This window comes from Ceratotherium simum, chromosome 4, assembly GCF_057802395.1.
Source record: "Ceratotherium simum simum isolate JZ-2026a chromosome 4, ASM5780239v1, whole genome shotgun sequence".
NCBI classification, from domain to species: Eukaryota; Metazoa; Chordata; class Mammalia; order Perissodactyla; family Rhinocerotidae; genus Ceratotherium; species Ceratotherium simum.
Genome location: NC_141903.1, coordinates 94,118,379 through 94,139,903, shown reverse-complemented (window position 1 = coordinate 94,139,903; position 21,525 = coordinate 94,118,379). Strand labels below are relative to the sequence as shown.

The following is a 21,525-nucleotide window of genomic DNA, read 5'->3' as shown; positions in this document are numbered from 1 at the left end:
TTCATGGTGGACTTAGCTCCAGTTCCCAACAAAACCCCTGGGACCCGAGCAGTGGGTAGCAGGTGGCTGCAGTCTTGCTCTCATGTTCCTGGCGCAGTGCCAGGCAGCTGGCTGCCCAGAGGGGCCGGCCCCTCGGTGTGACTTCCCACGGCCCTGTCCTCTCTGCAGGTCCTGAGGAGAGCCCCCCCAGGAAGAAGGCAGGCCTAGCTTCTTTCCGGCTGTCAGGCCTGAAGAGCAGGGACCGAGGTGGCTGCTGCCCAGGGGACCTGGCCGTCGGGGAGGGAAGCCCCTTCCTAGGTGCCCAGACCAGCAGGGGCGGGCAAACTCACACCGACGGGAGCTCTATCCCAGACAGGGGCCTCCGGCACCCCAGCTTTTGAGGGCTAGCAGTCTCAGAGGTCTTCCTGGAGGAGGCGCTGATGTTGAAGATGAGCTGGGTGGGAGGGGCGCTCATCTTCAGTGTCCCCACCGTGGGGTCCAGGCTTCACTCTCGGGCTGGGGGTGACCTCTGAAGGCTCACCTTGCCTCCCTTCCCCAGCGCCATCATTCCTAAGGGAGCTGGCAGATGAAACAGTGGTCCTGGGCCAGTCTGTGACTCTTGCCTGCCAGGTGTCGGCCCAGCCAGCTGCACAGGCCACCTGGAGTAAAGGTGAGGAGCTGTCCTGGGCCGGGGGCGCTTGTGGAGGGCATCGCTCTCAATGTAGAGGGAAACTGAGGCCCGGGGAGGGCGTGGGGCCACGGGTAGTCAGGGCCGCCCCCTGGGCCCACTCTGACCTGCTCTGCTACAGACGGGGCCGTCCTGGAGAGCAGCAGCCGCCTCCTCATCTCCTCTACGCGCAAGAACTTCCAGCTTCTGACCATCCTGGTGGTGACGGCAGAGGACCTGGGCTTGTACACCTGCAGCGTGCGCAACCGGCTGGGCATGGCGGCCACCACAGCCGTGCTACGGAAGGCAGGTGGGTGGGCCGAGCAGGGCCATCGTAGTGGAACGGGGCGAGGGGTCACCCGCGTCTGTTGCCTCCACCTGGAGGTTTCTGCCAGGCCCGTGGAGGCTGTGGGGGGCGGCCTGAGCCAGCTCTGCAGACCGGGCCCTCTGGCTGGGGTAGCAGGAGGCAGGGCGAGCCCGCTGGCCAGGCCCTCTCTGACCCCTCCGCCGGGCTCCTCCCCTTGCGCTTCCCACGGTACCTCCGGCCCATCCGTCCCTCCAGCAGATGCAGGAGGAGGTTGTATCTCTACTCGTCAAGCCGAGATCTCAAAACATAGTGCCGGGTGTGTTTCTGGGGGAGCCAAGACGGGGGCTGTGGGCCTAGCTCTCAGACTCCTGATCCCCAGGGTGGGGCCGGCCCTCGGGCGGCCAACCCCAGAAGCCTGGCAAAGCTGAGCAGCCAGGGCAGGCCCCTCTGACCTGGGGCGGGTGGGGGGCTGTGAGCGAAGGCCACTCCACGGGGCTCCTGGGCATGCAGTGGTGGGAGGGGAGCCTGGTGGGGTCGGCAGAGCAGACACCTCCTGAGGCCCCCACCAGGAGAGGCACTGGGCCCCTCCTGCCTGTCAGCATGGAAAGGGACCCCTGAATGAACGGGACTGGGGGGCCTGGCAGCAGGGTGGGTGAGGCACGGCCAGCGGGGCTCAGAGCTGCTTCGGATGGTCCCTGGGAGCCTACATCAGACCCTGATCGTGGGCCTTGCAGAGCTCCCTGCGTGCTCCCCGCGTCCGGACATCGGGGAGGTGTACGAGGACGGGGTGCTACTGGTCTGGAAGCCCGTGGAGGCGCATGGCCCCGTGACCTACACTGTGCAGTGCAGCCTGGAAGGTAGGGCCGCCCCCCTGCCCTAGCCTCCTGGGGGCCCCCGGGGCCCGTGGGGGCGGTGCTTAGGGGAAGTGCCAGCCTGCTGAGTGTCCTGGACACCCATCAGGGAGTGACCTGGCCCCTCCGTGCCCCCGGCGGCTTCCATGGGGCGGTGTCTCTCCACCTCTAACTGGGGTGGGGGCCTCTGGCTGCCCCACACCGCCCGCTCCGTGTGCCCAGGTGGCAGCTGGAGCACACTGGCCTCTGACATCTTCGACTGCTGCTACCTCGCTGGCAAGCTTGCTCGGGGCGGCTTGTACACCTTCCGGACGGCCTGCGTCAGCAAGGCGGGCATGGGCCCCTTCAGCAGCCCCTCGGAGCAGGTCCTCCTGGGAGGGCCCAGCCACCTGGGTGAGCCGCTCCGCGGGGCCTGGTAGGGCGGGAGGGGGCCCTGAGAGACCACACGCCGCTTGACATGTACCCCCTCAGGATGGTTTGTTCTGCCTGCTGTGCCCCCCCAAATGGCCGAGGGATGAGGTCAAGTGTGGGGGGTTCAAAGAGGGGCCCTTGTCAGGGCGATGGGAGACACGGTGGGGGAGCTGGGGCTGCAGGCCCCAGTCACCACTTCCCTCCCACAGCCTCTGAGGAGGAGAGCAGCCCTGCTCGGCCAGCCCAGCCCCTGCCCAGCACGCAGACCTTCGCCTTCCAGACACAGATCCGAAGGTGCGAGGCCTTGGGGGACAGCGGGTGGGCGGTGCCACAGCCTCCCTGACCCCTGGCTCTTCGAGCTCCTACCCCAGCCTCAGCTTCCCTGCCCAGGTGTGGTCCCCAGGTGTGGTCCAGAGCATCTGGCGCCCCTCTGGGAAGGGTCTGGTCACCTCCCACTGGGCTTCCTCCCAGCTGTTCCAGAGCGGGAAGGAGGGGAGAGCTGCAGGAGGGTGGTGGGGACCTGGGTGTGCCGGCAGGGCCACCTCACGAGCCTGGCCGGTGCTTCCTCACCAGGGGCCGCTTCAGTGTGGTGCGGCAGTGCCAGGAGAAGGCCAGCGGACTTTTGCTGGCCGCCAAGATCGTGCCCTACCGCCCTGAGGACAGAACGGCCGTGCTCCGGGAATACGAGGCGCTCAAGGGCCTGCGCCACCCACACCTGGCCCAGCTGCAGGCCGCCTACCTCAGCCCCCGGCACCTGGTCCTCATCTTGGAGCTGTGCTCTGGGCCGGAGCTGCTCCCCTGCCTGGCAGAGAGGTGAGGAAGGGGCCCGCCCGGCCTAGAGGTGGGGCTCAGGGTGCATCTCGGCCCTGCCTCCAGCGGCCCGGCCACAGGGGGGACTCAGCAAAATCCCGGGGCCACTCCCAAACCCCCTCTGCAGTGGACAGAGCCAAGCCCCCTCCCCAGGTGCTCCCCCTCGGCCTGGGCTGAACCATCCTCTGCCCCCAGGACCTCCTACTCGGAGTCGGAGGTGAAGGACTACTTGTGGCAGATGCTGAGTGCCGCCCAGTACCTGCACGCCCAGCGCATCCTGCACCTGGACCTCAGGTCCGAGAACATGATCGTGACTGAGTACAACCTGCTCAAAGTAGTTGACTTGGGCAATGCCCAGAGCCTCGCGCAGGAGAGGGTCCTGCCCTCCGAGGGGTTCAAGGACTACCTGGAGACCATGGGTGAGCTGGGCGCAGACGCTGGGCCTGACCTGGGGAGGGGCAGGCCAGGAACAAGCCCCTCCCCAGTCCTGCCTCCTGCCTCGCTCCACTGCAGGCACTCAGCCCCTCACTGGCGCCCCTCTTGTGCCCCGCCCCCCAGCTCCAGAGCTCCTGGAGGGCCAGGGTGCGGTCCCACAGACCGACATCTGGGCCATAGGCGTGACGGCCTTCATCATGTGAGTCCTCCAGCGCTGGGGGGGCTGGGTGGGAGGGCGGTCCCAGGATCCATGGAAGGAGACCCCAGAGCCCTGTGTCCTCCCATCCATCGAGGGTGACACCAGAGCCCCGAATCCGCCATCCATCAAAGGAGACCCCAGAGCCCTGTGTCCTCCCATCCATCAAGGGTCACCCCAGAGGCCTGCATCCCCCATCCATGGAAGGAGACCCCAGAGCCCTCGTGTCCTCCATCCGAGGGTGACACCAGAGCCTCATGTCCCCCCATCTATCAAAGGAGACCCCAGAGCCCCATGTCCTCCCATCCATCAAAGGAGACCCCAGAGTCCTGTGTCCTCCCATCCATCGAGGGTGACCGCAGAATCCCCCGTGTCCCCCATTCATCCAGGGTGGCCCTAGAATCCCCCGTGTCCCCCATTCACCGAGGGTGACCCCAGAATCCCCCGTCCCCCATCCATCGAGGGTGACTTGAGTCCCCTGACCTCCACCCCCAGGCTGAGCGCCGAGTACCCGGTGAGCAGCGAGGGGACGCGCGACCTGCAGAAGGGCCTGCGCAAGGGGCTCATCCGGCTGGGCCGTTGCTACGCGGGGCTGTCCGGGGGCGCAGTGGCCTTCCTACGGAGCACTCTGTGCGCGCACCCCTGGTAAGGCTGGCCCCGCCCCGCCCCCTGCCCGCGCGCCCCGCCCGTCTCTCCCACCCCTCCGTCCTGCCCGGTCCGACCCCAGCTTCCGGAGCGTGGCTGACGCCGGCTCCCGTGCTCCAGGGGCCGGCCGTGCGCGTCCAGCTGTCTGCAGTGCCCGTGGCTGACGGAGGAGGGCCCGGCCCGCTCCCAGCCCGCGTCCGTGACCTTCCCCACGGCGCGTCTGCGCGCTTGCGTGCGCGAGCGCGAGAAGAGGCGGGCGCTGCTGTACAGGAAGCACCGCCTGGCCCAGGTGCGCTGAGGCCAGGCCCCGCCGAGCGGGGGTGTTGTCGGGGTCGCCCTGCTCTGCCGCGCCTCAGCCTCTTCTCCAGGATTCTCTGCATATGCCCAGACACGCCAATAAAAAGCAGAACCGAACGAGTCATCTGTTTCATTGTTTTATTTGCGCGGGGAGGTGAGGGTCCTACCGCATTCCTGGGGTTTGAGGGGCCGTCCAGGCAGCAGAACTGCCCTTCCCTGTGGACCGGGTGGCCTGAAGCGTCCTGGTTCCTGGGCTGCAGGAGTCGGAGCCTGTCAGGGGAGCCTCACTTTCAGTGACCAGTTGGTCCTGGCTTTCAAACAGAAGCCCCTTCAGTCCCGGGCAAACTAGGACAGTTGGTGCCCAGCCTCACCCCACACACGGGCCTCTGAGGCACCTGCGCTGGGGCTCCCGGGTGCTCCAAGGTGCATGGGTGGAAAACCATAGCCTGGCTCCCACAGTGACCTCCCTGGCCTGGCATGGCCTCCAGGACCGGCCACGGCAGCCCTTTCTGGGTCTGAGGCAGAAGGAGCCTGGTGAGTGACCGGCCAGGCCACCCAGAGGGAGGAGAGAGGTGGCGTCTGAGCTACGGGGGGCGCCTAAGAAGCTGCTGCAGGAGCCCGACCCGGAGCCCCGATTCTGCCCCACCCAGCTCCCGCCGCCCTCGCGGGGAAATCCCGGCAGGGAGGAGCGCGTGGTCTGAGGCTGCGTGTGCACAGCCTGCCTTGTTTCGTGCCGGCTGGCTCTAACTCCGACGTTACGAGCCGTCTCCCACCAACACCAGTGCTCCCTTCTGGGACGAGCACACAGCACCCAGGGACTGCCTCTGAGCCCTCGCTGGGCGTCCCTCAAAGGGCACCTTTCTGTATCCCTGGCCACTCCTGTTCAGACACGTGGTGGCACACTTGCAGTCTCGCCCAGGTGGTGCCCTGTGGCACCTGTGTCCAAGCCCACTCCCTCCTGTGGGAGGCTGTGTCCACTCCGGCCTGGCTCTGCCTGCTGGGACCCAGGGACGACTCCCAGCTGCCTGTCTGCGGGGCCACGCTTCTTCGGTAACCTCCTCTGCGCTGTGTGCTGGGGTGACCTGTCCTTGTCTAGGCTTGCTGTCCTTGTCTAGGCTTGCTCACATCGAATTTTGCAGGTTCGGCTCGGCTCCGCCTCCTACACGTTGAGAGACACTTGCTGGGACTGCAGAGAGGTGGCGCCTCCTCCAGAACCCTCCGCGAGCTCGGCAGAGCTCGCACGGGTCTGCGCTGGGGGAGGCCTCGCTTATCTGCAGGCCCGCTCTCCTGGCGAGTTCTGGTTGTTGCTCTGTGCAAGTGCCACTCGGGAGCGGCCAGTGCCTGCGCCAAGCCCCACCCTGGACTCACCCTCCTGACGTCCTAGGCCGCATCGCCGCCTGTTCCTGCCATGAGTCTCTCCTCCTCCTCACTCGGGTTGGCACTTTTCCCAGGCTGAACCCACTCAGCCCTGAAGTCCCTCTGTTTATGTGTTATGGGAATTTTATTGGTAGGTTGTTTCTAAAGATCAAGTCTAATGTACCGAATTTTTTAAACAGTTGCATCATATTTTATTATATGGTAACTTTTTCAATTAAGCTTTTTATTTTGAGATCATTGTTGAATCACATGCAGTGGAAAGAAAGAATACAGAGAGAGCCCAGGTACCATTTACCGACTTTCCCCAACGGTAATATCTCCCAGAACGGTAATACAATGACAACCAGCATATTGACGCAGACACACTCAAGGTGCAGAAGATTTCCAGTGCAGGGACCCCTTGTGTTACCCTTTTTCACAACCACACTTCCTTCCTTCCCATCCTTAACACTCCTTAACCCTGGCAACACTTATGTACTTTTGTCATTTTAAGAATGTTATATAAATAGAATAATCCTGTATGTAACCTTTGGAGACTGGCTTTTTTTCACTTGGCATAGTTCTCCGGCACTTCATGACTCTAGCTGCGTGTGTCAACAGTTCACTCCTTTTATTGGTGAGCACAGTTCCATGGTGTGGATGACCACAATTTGTTAGCCATTCACCCACTGAAGGACATTCGGGTTGCCCCCAGTGTTTGGCTCTTCCAGATAAAGCTGCCATAAACATTTGTGTACAGATTTGCATGTGACCGCAAGTCTTCATTACTCTGGGGTAGATGCCCAGGAATGCCGTTCCTGCAAAGTGTTGTTTCATCCACCATCCGCGTGTCCTCTGGGGTGAAATATCTGCTCTTGTCTTTCACCCGTTTTCTAGTTAGACTGTTTACTTCCCGCTGAGTTTGAGAGTTCTGCAGATACTCTGGATTCTAGTCCTTCATCAGATACATGGTTTACAAGTATTGTCTCCCACTTTGTACCTTGTCTTTTCGCTTTCTTAGCAGGGTTTTTGGAAGTGCAAAAGTTTTAATTAAAAAAATTTTTAAAAGCACTTTTAATTGTGGTGAAACACATATAACATAAAATGCACCACTTTTAAGTGTGCAGTTCAATATTATTAATTACGTGCACATTATTGTGCAACCATCACCACCAACCGTCTCCAGAACTGTTTCATCTTGTAAAACTAAAACTCTGCCCCCATTAAACAACAACTCCCCACTTCCCCTTCCCCCCAGCCCCTGGTAACCACCACTCTACATTCTGTCTCTATGAATTTCACTGCTCTAATACCTCAAAAACTGGAATCATACTGTATCATCTTTCTGTCTGGCTTCTTTCACTCGGCATCATGACCTCGAGGTTCAACCCTGCTGTAGCACATGTGAGACTCTCCTTCCTTTCTAAGGCTGACTAATATTCCACTGTATGTGTGTACCATATTTTCTTTATCCATTCATCTGTCAAAGGACATTTGAGTTGCTTCCACCTCAAGCAAATATTGTGAATAATGCTGCAATGAATGTGGGTGTGCAAATATCTCTTTGAGGTTCTGCTTTGAATTCTCTTGGGTATATTATCAGAAGTGAGATTTTTGGATAATATGGTAATTCTATTTTTAATTTTTTGAGGAACTGCCATATTGTTTTCCATAGTGGCTGCACCATTTTACATTCGCGTTAACAGAGTACAAGGGTTCCCATTTCCCCACATCCTCATGGACATTGAGGATGTTATTTTGTTTTTCTGTCATTGTTATTTTCTGTTTTTTTAATGGTAGTCATCCTGATGGGTGTGAGGTGCTATCTTATTGTGGTTTTGATTTGCATTTCCCTAATGATTAGTGATGCTGAGCATCTTTTCATGTACTTGTCGGTCATTTGTGTGTCTTCTTCAGAGAAATGTCTATTCAAGTCCCGTGTCCATTTTCTAATTGAGTTATTTATTTTCTTGTTGTCGAGTTGTAGGAGTTCTTTATATATGCTGGATATTAACCCCTTATCAAATATATAACTTACAAGTATTTTCTCCCCTTCTATAGGATGTCTTTTCACTTTGTTGATTTTGTCCTTTGATGGAAAGAAGTTTTTAATTTTGATATAGTCCAATAATTTATTTTTACTTTTGTTGCCTGCAAAAAGTTTTTAAGTTTTATAAAGTCAAATTTATCAATTTTTCCTTTATGGTTCATGCTTTTGGTGTCAATTCTAAGAACTCTGTACTTATCCCAAATCCTGAAGATTTTCTATGATTTTTTCCTAAAACATAATTGTATATTTACAATTGAACATTTTATATTTAAGTCCACCATCCACTTTGAGTTAATTTTTTTGTGTGAGGTGTGAGCCTTAGCTTGCGGTTCCTTACTCTTTGCCTGTGGACGTCCAGTTGCTCTGGCACCACTGCTGAAGAGGCTCCCTTTCCTCCATTGCTTTTGCGCCTTTGTGAAAAATTAGTTGGGCATTTATGTAGGTCTGTTTCCGGGCTCTCTGTTCTAGTCCATTGATCTATGTGTCTATCTCTCCATAAATAGCACATAGTCTCGATTACTTTAGCTACGTAGTAACCCTTAATATCAGGTAGTAAGTGGTTCCTCCCAATTTATTCTCTTTCAAAATTGTCTAACTATTCTAGCTCCTTTGCATTTCCATATAAATTTTAGAATAATCTTATCTATACATACAAAAAATATTGCTGGGATTTTGATAAGAATTGTGTTAAATCTGTATACCAATTTGGGCAGAATTGACATTTTTACTGTGTTGAATCTTTCAATCTATGAACATGGTATGTCTCTCCATTTATTTAGGTCTTCTTTGATTTCTTTCATCATAGTTTTGTAATGTTTAGCATAGAGATCACAAAATTTTGTTAGAGTCAATTTTGTAAATGGTACTGTATTTTCAATTTCGGTGTCCACATGTTCCTTGCTAGCATACACAAACACAATTGATTTTTGTATGTTTATCTCATATCCCATGAACCTGCTGAATTCATTTAGTTCTAGGAGGTTTATTTTTGTAGATTCCTTGGGATCTTCTCTGTCAACAATCATGTCATTTGCAATTAAAGACAATTTCATTCTGTATGCATTTTATTTTCTTTCTTCCTTTATTGCACTGGCTGGAACTTCCAGTAACATGTTGCAAAAAGTGGTGAGAATGGTTTTGGTTTATTCATAGTGTTTTTTTTTTTTTTTTAAAGATTTTATTTATTCAGTTTTTTCCCCCCAAAGCCCCAGTAGATAGTTGTACGTCATAGGTTCACATCCTTCTAGTTGCTGTACGTGGGACCCGGCCTCGCGTTGGACGGAGAAGTGGTGCCTCGGGGCGCCCCCGGGATCCGAACCCGGGCCGCCAGCATCAGAGCACGCGCACTTAACCGCTAAGCCACGGGGCCGGCCCCTCATAGTGTTTTTGAGTGTACAGCTTTGCGTAGCTTTTTAGTGGTTGCTCTAGGCTATCTGTTATATATGCGTAACTTGTCACAATGTATGGACATTGTCATTTTACCAGTTCAAGTGAAGTGTAGAAACTTTCCCTTCTTAGGCTCCTCTACCTCCCCTGTTTATAATACCATTGGCTCAAATATTTTCTCTACATATATTTAGAACTACAGTTGTTGACCAAGGAAAAATCCACTATAATTTAAACACCAGGTATTTATTTGGGCAATTAGAATTGCAATTCAGGGGGCACAGATTCAGACAGAAACCCAAAACATGCTCCAAGGAAGACAAAGAAAGCAAGAGTTTATCACGGCAAAAAGAGATAAATTACATAGGTTGTTTTGCAAAATTTGTGATTGGTGCTGGGAATAACTGTTAGTTCTCGGCTATACATGATTGGTTGCTAAGGCCATCTCTAGGGCAAAAAGTTCTTATCTATGGGAATAAGCATATTTCTTGAAAGAAGGTCAAGATGACAACAGTGAAGCACAGCTCAAAAGTTACATTCCATCTGGGTAGAGCCCTGGTGTGCGTGCTTAAGCGCATTTCCTTTATGGCCTCCCAGCTCCATTTTAGAAGCCTTGGCATACGTTACTCCATTTTGTTACCGCTGTCTACACAGTTTTATAACTTTTCCACCAATCATTAAAGATAATTTAGGAAGTCAAGAGGAGTAGGAAAGTCTGTTGTATTTACCCATATTTTTGTCCCCTGATCTTCCAAGTCTCTTTCTTATATCATTTCTTCTCTGTTTAGAGAACTTCCTTAGTCACCCTTTTAAGGTAGATCTGCTAGTGATCAATTGTCCTAATTTTTCTTCATTTGAGAATGATTTTCCCCTTCATTCCTGAAGGGTATTTCCTTTGGGTATAGGATTCCGGTATAACAGATCTTTCCTTTTAACACTTGAAAATATTTTTCTGTGTCCTTCTGGTTTCCATGGTTTCGGATTAGAACTTCCCTGTCATTTGCGTTGGCTTTTCTGTATAGGTCAGGTATGGTTTTTGTCTGTCTGATCTCGAGGGCTTTTCTGTTTCTTAGTTTTCAAAAGCTTTGTATGATGTGTCTTGGTGTAGATTCTTTGGGTTTATTTTGTTTGTGATTTGCTCAGCCTCTTGAATTTGTTGGCTTATGTCTCTTGCAACATTTGGGAAGTTTTCAGTCATTATTTCTTTGAGGACTTTTCCAGTCCTTCTGTTTTCTCCTCTCCTCTAGGACTCTGAGGACACGGATGGTAGATCTTTTGTAATAGTCCGCACATCCCTGAGGCTCTGTTTATATTTTTTTCACTTTATTTTCTCTATTTTTTTTACAGACTGGGCACTTCCTATTGTCCTATTCAGGTTCACTGAGTCCTTTCTCTGTCCCCTCCATTCTGCTATTGAGTCTATCTTCTGAGCTTTAATTTTGGTTATTGTACTATTCGGTTCTGAAGTTCCCATTCGGTTATTCTTTATATCTCTATTCCTTTGCTAAGACTTTCCATCTCTTTGCTGAAGCATTCTACTTATTATGTGTTTCAAATGTGTTTGTAATTTTTTGTTGAAGCACTTTTATCACACCTGCTTTAAAATCTTTCAGACATTTCAAACATCTTTGTCATCTTAGTATTGGCACCTACTACTTGCCTTTTTCTCAGTCAGTTTGCTGTCTTCCTGGTTCTTGGTTATGACAAGTGACTTTTCATTGAAATGTGGATGTTTTCATATCATGTTATGACACTGTGGTTCTTAATTAAGGTTTCTGTTTTAGCTGGCTATGGTATAATAAGAAACGTATTTGGTCTTGTCCCAGGTTCTCGGCACAGAACAACTAAAACCCTGGAATTTCCTGAGTGATGGGAATGTCTTTTGTTCTCATAACAAGCTCCTTTAGACTACACCTGAGTTTAAGCTAATGAGGTGACCTAGGATGGGACCCCTAGATGGCCTCAGGATGAGGCTGGTCACCAGAAAGACCAAGTGATCAGAGGGTTAGAACTTTCAACCCCACCCGTGACCTCCAGGGAGGAGACTGAACTCTGTAAAAACTCTTGGACGGTGAGATTTGGAGAGCTTCCAGGTTGGTGGATACATCAACTTGCTGGGAGGGTGGTACGCCTAGAGAAAGCATGGAAACTCCATCCCCTTCCCATACCTTGCCCTGTGCATCTCCTCCACCTGGCTGTTCCTGAGTTATGTGCTTTATAATAAACCAGTATACATAAGTAAAGTGTTTCCTGAGTTCTGTGAGCCATTCTAGCAAATTATCAAACCTAAGGAGGGGCTGTGGGAACCCCTGACTCACAGCTGATTGGTCAGAGGTACAGGTGGCTCAAGACTTGCAGCTGGCATCTGAGTTGAGAGCAGTCTTGTGGGGCTGAGCCCTTAACCTGGGGAATCTGATGCTAACTCCGGGTTGTTAGTGTCAGAATCAAATTGAGTTGTTGGACAGGCAGCTGGTGTCCAGAGAATGGGAGAATTGGTTATTGGTGTGGAAAATACCCGATTGGCTTTCTCCAGCACTGCTGTGGCAGGGGAAGGGCTGGTGCCACTTCATTACTGCCAGGTGGAGATGGAAGCGCAGGCGCCCCACTGGCCTCCACGGACACTGGCGGAGGTGGGGGTGGTCCTCGTACTGCTGAGCAGAGGTGGGAGTCCCAGCGGCCCTCTGGTCCCACTGACACCTGGGTGTTGGATGGCAGGACTGAAAGCCCAGCTCCCTACTTGGCCTTTGCTGACACCACCCCAGCGGGGTAGGTTTGAGGCACCTCGTTACAGCCTGGCGAAGGCCACAGTGTAGGGTACACGAGTCTTCTGTCCTCCTAGGCTGCCGTGTCCTGATCCTATGGCTAGAGAGAGCAGGCTTTCGTCTGTGCCCACTGGTGTTTCAGAGCTGCTGGCTTCTCCTGCTCCGAGTCTGGGATGTTTGGGGGAAAAGAAAACCCAAGGAGCTCACTATGGTGTGGTTCCTGGGATCACAAGCTCTCTCTCCAGTCTACCTTCTTGTCTCCGTCTTTGAGGGTTGTCGTGGGCTGACTGTGCCCCCAAATGCATGTGTTGAAGTCCTAGTACTGGTGTGTGACTCTATTTGAAGATGGGGTCTTTAAAGAGGCGATGAAGGTAAAATGAGGTCATAAGGGTGGGCCCTGATCCCACTGGACTGGTGTCCCTATAAGAAGAGAAGATTAGGACACAGACACTCAGAGGGAAGAAAACGTGATGACATGGGGAGAAAACGGCGTCTACACGTCCAGGAGAGAGGCCTCAGGAGAAGCCAGCCCTGCCCATACCTGGATCTCAGAGCTCCAGCCTCCAGACTGGGAGAGAATGAATGTCTGTTGTTTAAGCTCCTAGTATGTGGTATCTGTTCTGCAGCCTGAGCTGACTAATACAAGGATATTCTTATGTTTGTTTTACATATAATGTCTGGGTTTTTAATTGTGTTCAGCAAGAGGAATAGTAAAAAATTCACATCCTCCATTTTATTTCAGAAGCGAAGGTCCCTCTGTCATCATTGTGGACTCACTGTCATGCTTTCTCCATTTTCTTCTTTGGGTAAAGCGTCCCACACGGAGCACAGCATCACAACTGAGCTGCTACCTGCTGGTGTGCTTCTCCCACAGAGGCAGAGGCAGCAAACGTCTCTTTGATCACACAAACTTGGATTTCTCTTTTGAATTGAATTTTGCATTTTAATAACTGTTGGCAGGTGGTAGGTATGTTCCAGGATTTCTCCTGCTTTCCTCTCCCCTGGTCCTTGGTTGTTGTCTATTTTTTGTTCAGTGTTCCCTAATTTACATGTTTTCTATTATCTCACTTATCTGAAAAAACATGACCCTGTTCATCTTAAAAGCATTTGTGATTTCTCCCGTTTTCCTGTTTTTCTGGGTAGATGTCGTAGTCCCCTCAGGCCGCATAACAAAACAACACAGACATGTATTCCTCACGTTCTGCAGGCTGGAAGTCTGAGGTCAGGGCGCCAACAGGGTCAGGTTATGGGGACAGCCCTCCCCTGGTTCACAGACGGCCCGCCGCCTTCTCGCCGGTCCTCACACGGCAGAGAGAACGAGCTCCACTGCCCTCTTCCTATAAGGACACCAATCCCGCCACGGGGGCCCCACCCTCATGACCTCATCTAACCCAATCACCTCCCCAAGGCCCCACCTCTAACACCTCACACTGTGGGGCAGGGCCTCCACATGTGAGTTTTCAGGGGACACACGTCCAGTCCATACCAGCTGTGAATAAGCAGTCATGCTGGAGAGTGAGTGACAGTTGAATTGAAGGGGGCAGGCCTCGGGGTGAGGGAGCAGCACTGGGCTGCTGGCAGGTGGGCCTGGAGATGTGGAAATGCGTTTCCAGGACCAGCTGCCACAGGCCTTACCTCTCCCCCAAGAGACAGACGCGCCAGTGCAGGAAGGGCTCCAGTCCGCACAGCAGCGAGGGCTCTGCGCTGGCCGGGTCACCCGCCTGTGGAATGATAGACACGTCTGGTCTTTGTCCTCAGTTGCTGGCACAGAGTTTCAAAATCCCTTGAAATTTCTGGAGTGACAAGAGGGTCTGCATTACGATAACGGAGTGACCCACGGTGGCCCCTAGGCAGCTCAGGATGTGGCTGGTCCCAGAAAGACCAGGCATGCGATGGGAGGGCTGGAACTTGGAGTCCCTGCCCCGACCTCCTGCGGGGGAGGGGCTGGGGACGGAGCTTCATCACCCGGCCAGTGATTCAGTCAACCACGCCTGGGTAATGAAACCCCAAAAAAAGGCTGCATCCCAAGGCTTAGGGGCGCTTTCCCGTTGTGACACATCAATGTGCTGGGAGGGGGATGTGCCCGATTCCACAAGAGGGTGGGAAGCTCTGCATTTCCCCTCATGCGGTGACCTCGCCCTGCGCATCCCTTCCATCGGGCTGTGCCTGAGTTGTATCTCTGATAAAACCGTGATTGTAAGCAGAGCGCTCGCTGAGTTCTGTGACTCATCTTAGCAAATCATGAACCTGAGGGGTTGTGGGAACACCCAAGTTTATAGCCAGTCTGGCGGAAGTGGGGTGGCCCCGAGACTTGCGACTAGCTTCTGAAGTGGGGGCGGTCTTGTGGGACTGAGCCCTTAACCTGTGGGGTCTGCATGAACTCTGGGGAGGGCGGGTCAGACTTGAATTGGACTGCAGGATGCCCAGCGGGTGTCAGAGAGTTGGCGTGGGTACAGCTCCCTCTGGGAGCCCACAGCTTTGGGACCACAGGAAGCTGAGCCCCCAGCAGGGGCCTCCAAAAATGTCCTGATTGCCATTGGTATCACTCACCCCGCTTCTGCTCCCCCATGTAACCCAACAATCTCGTAAACACACATTGCACTGTACCGGATGGTTTTATGCTTGAAAGCTAGAGAGTGGTTGATTATTTCACTGAATCTGAAAGGAGCTGTCTCTTCACAGAGCCTTCCAAGCCCGAGGTGAGGGATGACGAGGCCAAGGCTGGGCCTCCATCGATGCCCACTCTTGCTCCGCTGCCTCCTTCTGACAAAGCCTTAGTGTCTCTCATCCTTGCATCCACATAGGAGGTTCCTAGCTCTGCTCATTTGGTCGTTAGCGACGCCCTCAGTGTTGGTGGTTGTTTCACATGACTAGTGGAGTGGAAGGAAATGTCGATGTGCGTGAACCAGAGAGAGACTGTGGGGATGAGAGTGAGCTGCCACAGGAACTACTAGGCAAAATGTGCAAGATCTGAACCTGCGGGCTCGTGATGACTGTGGCATCTGATAGTCCATAGGGAAGGATGGACTAGGTCTGGTTCCTGTCCCCGATAACTTTTCACTGAGAACCAATACAACACAGCCTGGCACCCATGAACCGAAATGGTGATGAATAATATCGATTAACACTGAAAGTAACAATCAACATTACAGCACCTCATCTGGTTTAGGTGTTCCTGTAAACAAATTACTTCTGTAAGTGTGATACGTCATGACTTAGTGTAGAGGAGATAGATGGTCACGGAAGTCAAAGACGAAACTGATGCATTGGCAATCATAGCAGATTTTAATACACCGTGTTTAGAAACCAATAGATCAGACACACAAAAATAAATGAATTTGTAGAAGTATGGATGACACAACTGGAAACATTTATGTGTGGACAGAAAGATAGACAGGCCGTAATTTCTGGCCACTGTGAAATGACATTGGTAATCATCAATGAAAGTACAAACAACAAGTTATAGCTAGCCACTTGGGAGTTTCAGAAACCATCCTAAATAATTTCCACATTAAATGCGAAAACAGAAATGATAATGAATTGTAAAGAGGCAGCCTTGGAGGAGACGTGGAGGTCAGCAGCAAAGGACTTCCTTCACCCCAACTCTAGGAATTCTTAGGTGAATGCTGGGGAAAATCATTCATTCTTGTCGTATTCAGGTTCTCTTTGCTAAAACAGGGATGGGATTACTGCAGAACATAGAACATCAAAACAAATTTAAGTTTTCATTTTATCACACTATACAAACTGCTGTTACCACATGGTACCTTGGAAACAAATAGCATTCAGAATATAGACACTTGGGGTTTCTTTCGAGACCCTGTGTTCTGCAACAGAGGGTCAACGTGCCTTCAACACAAGTGTCCCTTGCACGTGGGGCTGCTGATCCCTTAGGCAGCTTGGCCAACAGATATGATAGCTAGCTAGATGATAGATATTTAGATAAGATAGATCCAATAGACAGATAGATCCATGGATGTGATAGATATATGATAGAAGAGAGAATGATAAACAGAGAGAGTGAGAGAGAGATGAGATGGATAAACAGATGGCTGGATGGCTGGATGGGATAGATAGATGATAGACAGATTAGATAGGTAGATATGATAGACAGATGATAGATGAAGAGATTATAGATAGAAAGATAGGTAGATGATAGATTAGATCAATCAATCAACAGACTAGAAAGACAGATTAGATTGAATGGTCCATAGATATTCTGAAAACTCCTTCTGAATCAGAACACTGAAACCCTGAAGCAAATTACAGCAGGCACACTCTATCACAGCAGAATTCCCAAGAAAGTCAGAGGATTCCCAGGGCAGAAGCAAAGACAGACCAGGGCTGGACACAGCAGCTGGACATCTGTGTTTCAACAGTGGTCACAGCTCAGGGCAGGGCAGGTGGGCGAGTAGACAGAGGTCCCCACTGACACGGGACACTCAGTTTTTCCCTGTCTGCACAGGGCTGGGCAGCCACGAACCGAGATCAGGCAAACAGGAGTGTGGAATCTGACACCACGGGGCCCAAAAGGAAGCCGGCTGCAGGGAGGAAGGACAGAAGCCAAAACACCAGTGGACTCCTGATGTGGGGATTCTGAGTGTGCCAACAGATAAAGCCTGGAACAAAAAATGAAGCCAAACTCACACGGAGAGAAAGACACCATAAAGCTGGCCAGACAGTTGGGGAATAGCCAGAAAGAAGTTCTGAAATGAAAGCTGTGATAACCGAGATTAAAGCCCAAGTGTGGTGTGGATTAAACACCAAATTAGCCTCCGCTGTGAAAAAGCACCAGTGACCTGGGAAGTTGAGGTGCAGTCGACTGGAGAGAAGACGCCGGATCTGACAGCGTTTCCAGACACAGAGAGGAGAGGTTTTAAAAAACAATCGTGAATAAAATAACGAACCGTAAATTTTCTAAAAGTGAGAATACTTCTCAGATTCAGAAAACACAAAAAGAGGTCGAACTAGCTATATATGTAAGCCGAGTGAAGTATCTTTAATGACTAAGGACAAAGTAAAAATATTTTCAGAAGCACAAAAACTGAGAACTTTTATGACCAGCAGGAACTTCTGGAAGATACATGGTTAGGGGGGTGAGAAGAACGATAATTCTAAGAGAATTGTCATGACTTCTGAAGGACTGGCAGCTGACCGGAACGGGAAGAACCGGCAAGCACGACACGGACATCGGGAAAATGACCCACAGAGGCACCGAGTTAAGACGGGTGATGCTGTGCTGCATGAATAATTGATGTGAACCGGGGGACTCATTTAAAACAAATGTCATCACTAATTTGTTTGAAATGGATGGCTCTTTCTCAACATATTTTCCAAACCTTGGTTAGCTTTTTGTCAGCTCTGATTAGCACCAAAGCACTGACAGTGGTGTAGCCGTTGGCACAAGCCTCTGGACACCCAGGGCAACCAGGTCGTTCGTCTGTAATGCGGTTGAGGAGAAAGAGATGATGAAGACCTCCCAGTCCACAACCTCAGAGAAGCTCACCAGCAGCAGCACAGGCTGGGGGTCCTTTTCTCCGGGAAGGTTCTTGGGCAGATGCTGGGGCTGCGAAGGTGCAGGGACCATCTCTTGTGTCTGAGCCAGAGACTGACCACAGATGCACTTGAGGGCAGGACGATTCCTGCAAAGGAGACGTCCCTGGACGGTGACAGCATCAAGAGCAGATCCCTGATGACGTACCTCATGAGGGAGGATGAACGCTATTCACTGATAAATGTGTGGCTCAGCGAGGACAGGCTGGGTGAAGACACAGAGTAAATGACCAGGTTGCGACAGAAGGGCAGATTTGGGAAGCACAAGAAGAGAAAGTGGAAGATGTAATTTGTGGAGGTGAATTTGACCAGCCGGGAGCTGCGGGGCTGATGGTGATGGCCCGGAGCAAGGTCAGGAGACAGGCGGTGCAGACGCAGAGGCCCCCCAGGACCCAGTTCAGGGAGACCAAGGCCTTCATGGGAATCACTTTGGAAATTCCGTATCCCAAACACGTCCGTCAGTATTAGGAGCGCGATGGTGACGAGCATCACTATGTGGGGGAGCGCCAAGTGGGCCAAGTCACAGATGGGCAGGTGGGGGGCTTAGGCCTGTGACCCAGGAGTCTGACAACGTGGAAGGAAGGAGGAGGGTGTTGGCTGAGACTCCAATGCCAGTTTGGGAAACGAGGCATTTTTTTACGGTAATGTAATTGGAAAGTTTGCTCATCTTAACGGAGAGGATAAAACGTCATGTGTGTATATGGAGAAAAAGAGAGCGAGAGCTCAGACCACCAGCGTTATGTCCATCATCGCAATCTCTCTCTCCACCATCACCACTCTCCATTGTCATCATTAGTTCACCAAAATGTCTTCGTTGATCCTGCTTTGCTCTTACGTATTAATAAAGATTCTTCGGAAACTTTGCTCTCCCCATCCAACGGTCCTTACGGGACAACCCTTGTGCATAGTGAGATCTCCTGGGACTCCTCCATCCTGGTTCATTCCCACCTAAGCAGTAGTTTGGTGGAGACAATGAGCCCTGTTAAGATTTCCCAGGAATAGTATCTTGTCATGCAGAACGGAGAAACAACTCCTTGAATGTCAGTACCTTTTAGCAATATTGGAACTTGACAATCTCTGAGTGCTTTTCATCTGGATGCCCACAAGACGGCCCCACCAACACATGCTCTCACCCCCATCACAGAGAACCCCAATATAAGCACCTGTCCACACTGGAGAGAGTCGCTGCGCCTGGTTCTCAACGATTAACGATGCCCCACATTTCTCTCCTTGGTGACATCCCTGGAGCTCACGTGATCACAGCCCGGCTGTTCACCGCAGTGCTTTCCAGAACACGCATGCAGCCTGAGAGTGTCTGGTCATGCCAGGAAGGTTCTTTGCTCCCTTAATTGTAAGGATGCTTTTTTTTTTTTTTTTTTAAAGATTTTATTTATTTATTTTTTTCCCCCCTAAAGCCCCAGTAGATAGTTGTATGTCATAGCTGCACATCCTTCCAGTTGCTGTATGTGGGACTCGGCCCCAGGATGAACGGAGAAGTGGTGCCTCGGTGCACACCCGGGATCCGAACCCGGGCCGCCAGCATCGCAGCGCGTGCACTTAACCACCAAGCCATGGGGCCGGCCCTGTAAGGATGCTTTGCCTTTCAGTTTCCTTCTCTGATTCTGACACCAATTCTGATGCAATTTGTTCCACACCACCAAGAATTAGCTCAATTCGGACACCGTCTGCTTGGAGGCGGCATCAGACCCCACAGGTACAGGGCGAAGTCCCAAAAGACCACCCCACTTCAGACACCAATCACAAGTCCAAGTGTCCCCTGTGCTTGTGACCAACTGGCTCTAGATCAGGAGGTTCCCAGGGCCCCTCCTAGCGTTGGATTAATTGGCTGGAGTGGCTCACAGAACTCAGGAAACATTTCACTTACTAGATCCCCGGTTTACCATGAAAAGATATAACTCAGGAACAGCCAGATGAAGAGACACAGAGGGCAGGTCTGGGGAAAGGGCAGGAGCTTCCACGCCCTCTCCAGGGCAGCCACTCCTCCCAGCACCTCCACGCGTCCACCAGCCCGGAAGCTCTCAGAACCCCGTCCTTTTGGGTTTTCTGGAGGCCTCATTACACAGGGGTGATGGAAGAAATCACTGGCCACTGGTGATTGATTGACCCTCCAGCCCTCTCCCCTCCCCGGAGGTCAGGGGTTGGGACTGGACATTCTAGCCCTCTAATCACAGGGTCAGATCCCCTGGTGACCAGCCCCATCCTTAGGGGCTTTCCAGAGTCACCTCATTAACATAAATCGGGTGTGGTTGACAAGGGCTTGTTGTGAACATCAAGACACATTTATAGCTCTCATCACAGGAAATTCCAAGGGCTTTGGGAGCTCTGTGCCAGGAAGGGGACGAGACCGATTATGTATTTTTTATTATAAATCACCTTCAAATGTCACACCTTCAAAATATCTCCAGGATGTCATTAGACTCACGGACGTCTGTGAAAGCCACAGCGGAGAGCAGGTGACTGTTCCTCACTGGCCCTGGGTGCAGGAGAGCTTGCTGAGGGCCTGAGGATAAATAAAGGAAAAGCAATGGGATATATTGGAGTATAGGAGGAAGCCATTTGGTATAAAACTAATTCAGCCTGACCTTCTTTTTCCAAAAGGGCCTGACGTGGCCTGTTGAGCACGCATTGCACATCTGCTTTAACATTTACTATGTCCCAAAGACCAGAGTGATGCCCTTAAAGATAGGGATGTAGCTTCCCCTTATGTCAGTATTTCTTTAAGGATAGCATCTCTGCCTGGGAACTAATGGTTAATTACTGACCTGCTGTGCCCACCTTGTGACCACTGACCCGCTGACCACCAGCCTGCTGTGCCAGCTAAGCATCACGTGACAGCAGTAAAAGAGACATTCCTGCCGTCTGTGATGCAGGCTCTCTGTTCCCCATAACCGTTAACTCCACACCCTGCTTCTTTGCGTGTCCTTCCTTCCGGGGGGAAGCAAGGCCCTAGGCTATAGTCCTCAGACCGGGCTCATAATAAACTCACCCCAATTTTGACTTATAGATTGATCATGGATTACTCGTGTCCACACTGAGTGTCCAGACCTTACAACAGCCGGGCTGCCTCACCCTGAAACACTGGCCCACTAGGACGACTCCTCAGTAACAAATGAAGAGTCTCAGATCTCCCCATGTTCAGGGCGCCGCAGCGCTGTACACTGAGGCAAATGTGCATTTCTAAGGGAACCCCCTGTGAGGTTTACAAGCGTGGCTTAAGACCCAGGTATTCATGGCCTGGGGAAATCACTGGCCTAAAACCAATTGAAATGTTCTAAAGAAAAAAAGGACCGTTGATAGTTAATGGCTTCCTTCTCTTTATCCATGAGAAGGAAAACAGAAGAAATGACAACATGGAACTCACATATAGAGAGACAAAATAGGAATCAGAAGTAGGCTTTTTCCCGACACATGGACCCATAAGAAGGAGGCGCGTGTCAGTGCTCGCCGGGAGGGTGCTGACCAGGCCTCTGGCTGGCGGGCCCTGAGACACGCGGGTCCAGATCACCCTCCACGCAGCAAAGACACCTGCTCCCGCCACTTCCAGGCTCCCGCCACTTCCAGGCCCCAAAACACATACGTACTCCTGGTTACTCACGTCAGAATGATCCCATCCTGACCAGGATTACCAATCTTGTGGGCTCAAACCGCGTATCCAGAAAAGAAAAGGAAAAGAAAGCAGATGAAGAACGTTGTACTGGAACCACTACAAGCTTTGAGAAGTTGAACATCTGTTTTATTACCAGTGTAGGAAAGAAGTTTGGTGACATTACCTCCTCACCGGTAAGGGCAGCACGACGAT

At 51.8% G+C, this 21,525-nt stretch overlaps 1 protein-coding gene across 1 annotated transcript in view; it reads left to right on the top strand.

Moving 5' to 3' along the window:
* Positions 1 to 4,713, top strand: part of OBSCN (obscurin, cytoskeletal calmodulin and titin-interacting RhoGEF) — a 143,032-nt gene extending 138,319 nt beyond the window's left edge. Inside the window, exons 97-107 of the mRNA XM_087430249.1 lie at positions 169 to 246; positions 539 to 649; positions 789 to 956; positions 1,688 to 1,810; positions 2,027 to 2,197; positions 2,425 to 2,509; positions 2,789 to 3,028; positions 3,221 to 3,444; positions 3,584 to 3,659; positions 4,152 to 4,301; positions 4,422 to 4,713. Of these exons, the coding sequence (XP_087286375.1) occupies positions 169 to 246; positions 539 to 649; positions 789 to 956; positions 1,688 to 1,810; positions 2,027 to 2,197; positions 2,425 to 2,509; positions 2,789 to 3,028; positions 3,221 to 3,444; positions 3,584 to 3,659; positions 4,152 to 4,301; positions 4,422 to 4,599 (1,604 nt within the window). The 3' untranslated portion in view covers positions 4,600 to 4,713. The remainder of the gene's footprint in view (positions 1 to 168; positions 247 to 538; positions 650 to 788; positions 957 to 1,687; positions 1,811 to 2,026; positions 2,198 to 2,424; positions 2,510 to 2,788; positions 3,029 to 3,220; positions 3,445 to 3,583; positions 3,660 to 4,151; positions 4,302 to 4,421) is intronic.
* The last annotated feature ends 16,812 nt before the right edge of the window (positions 4,714 to 21,525 follow it).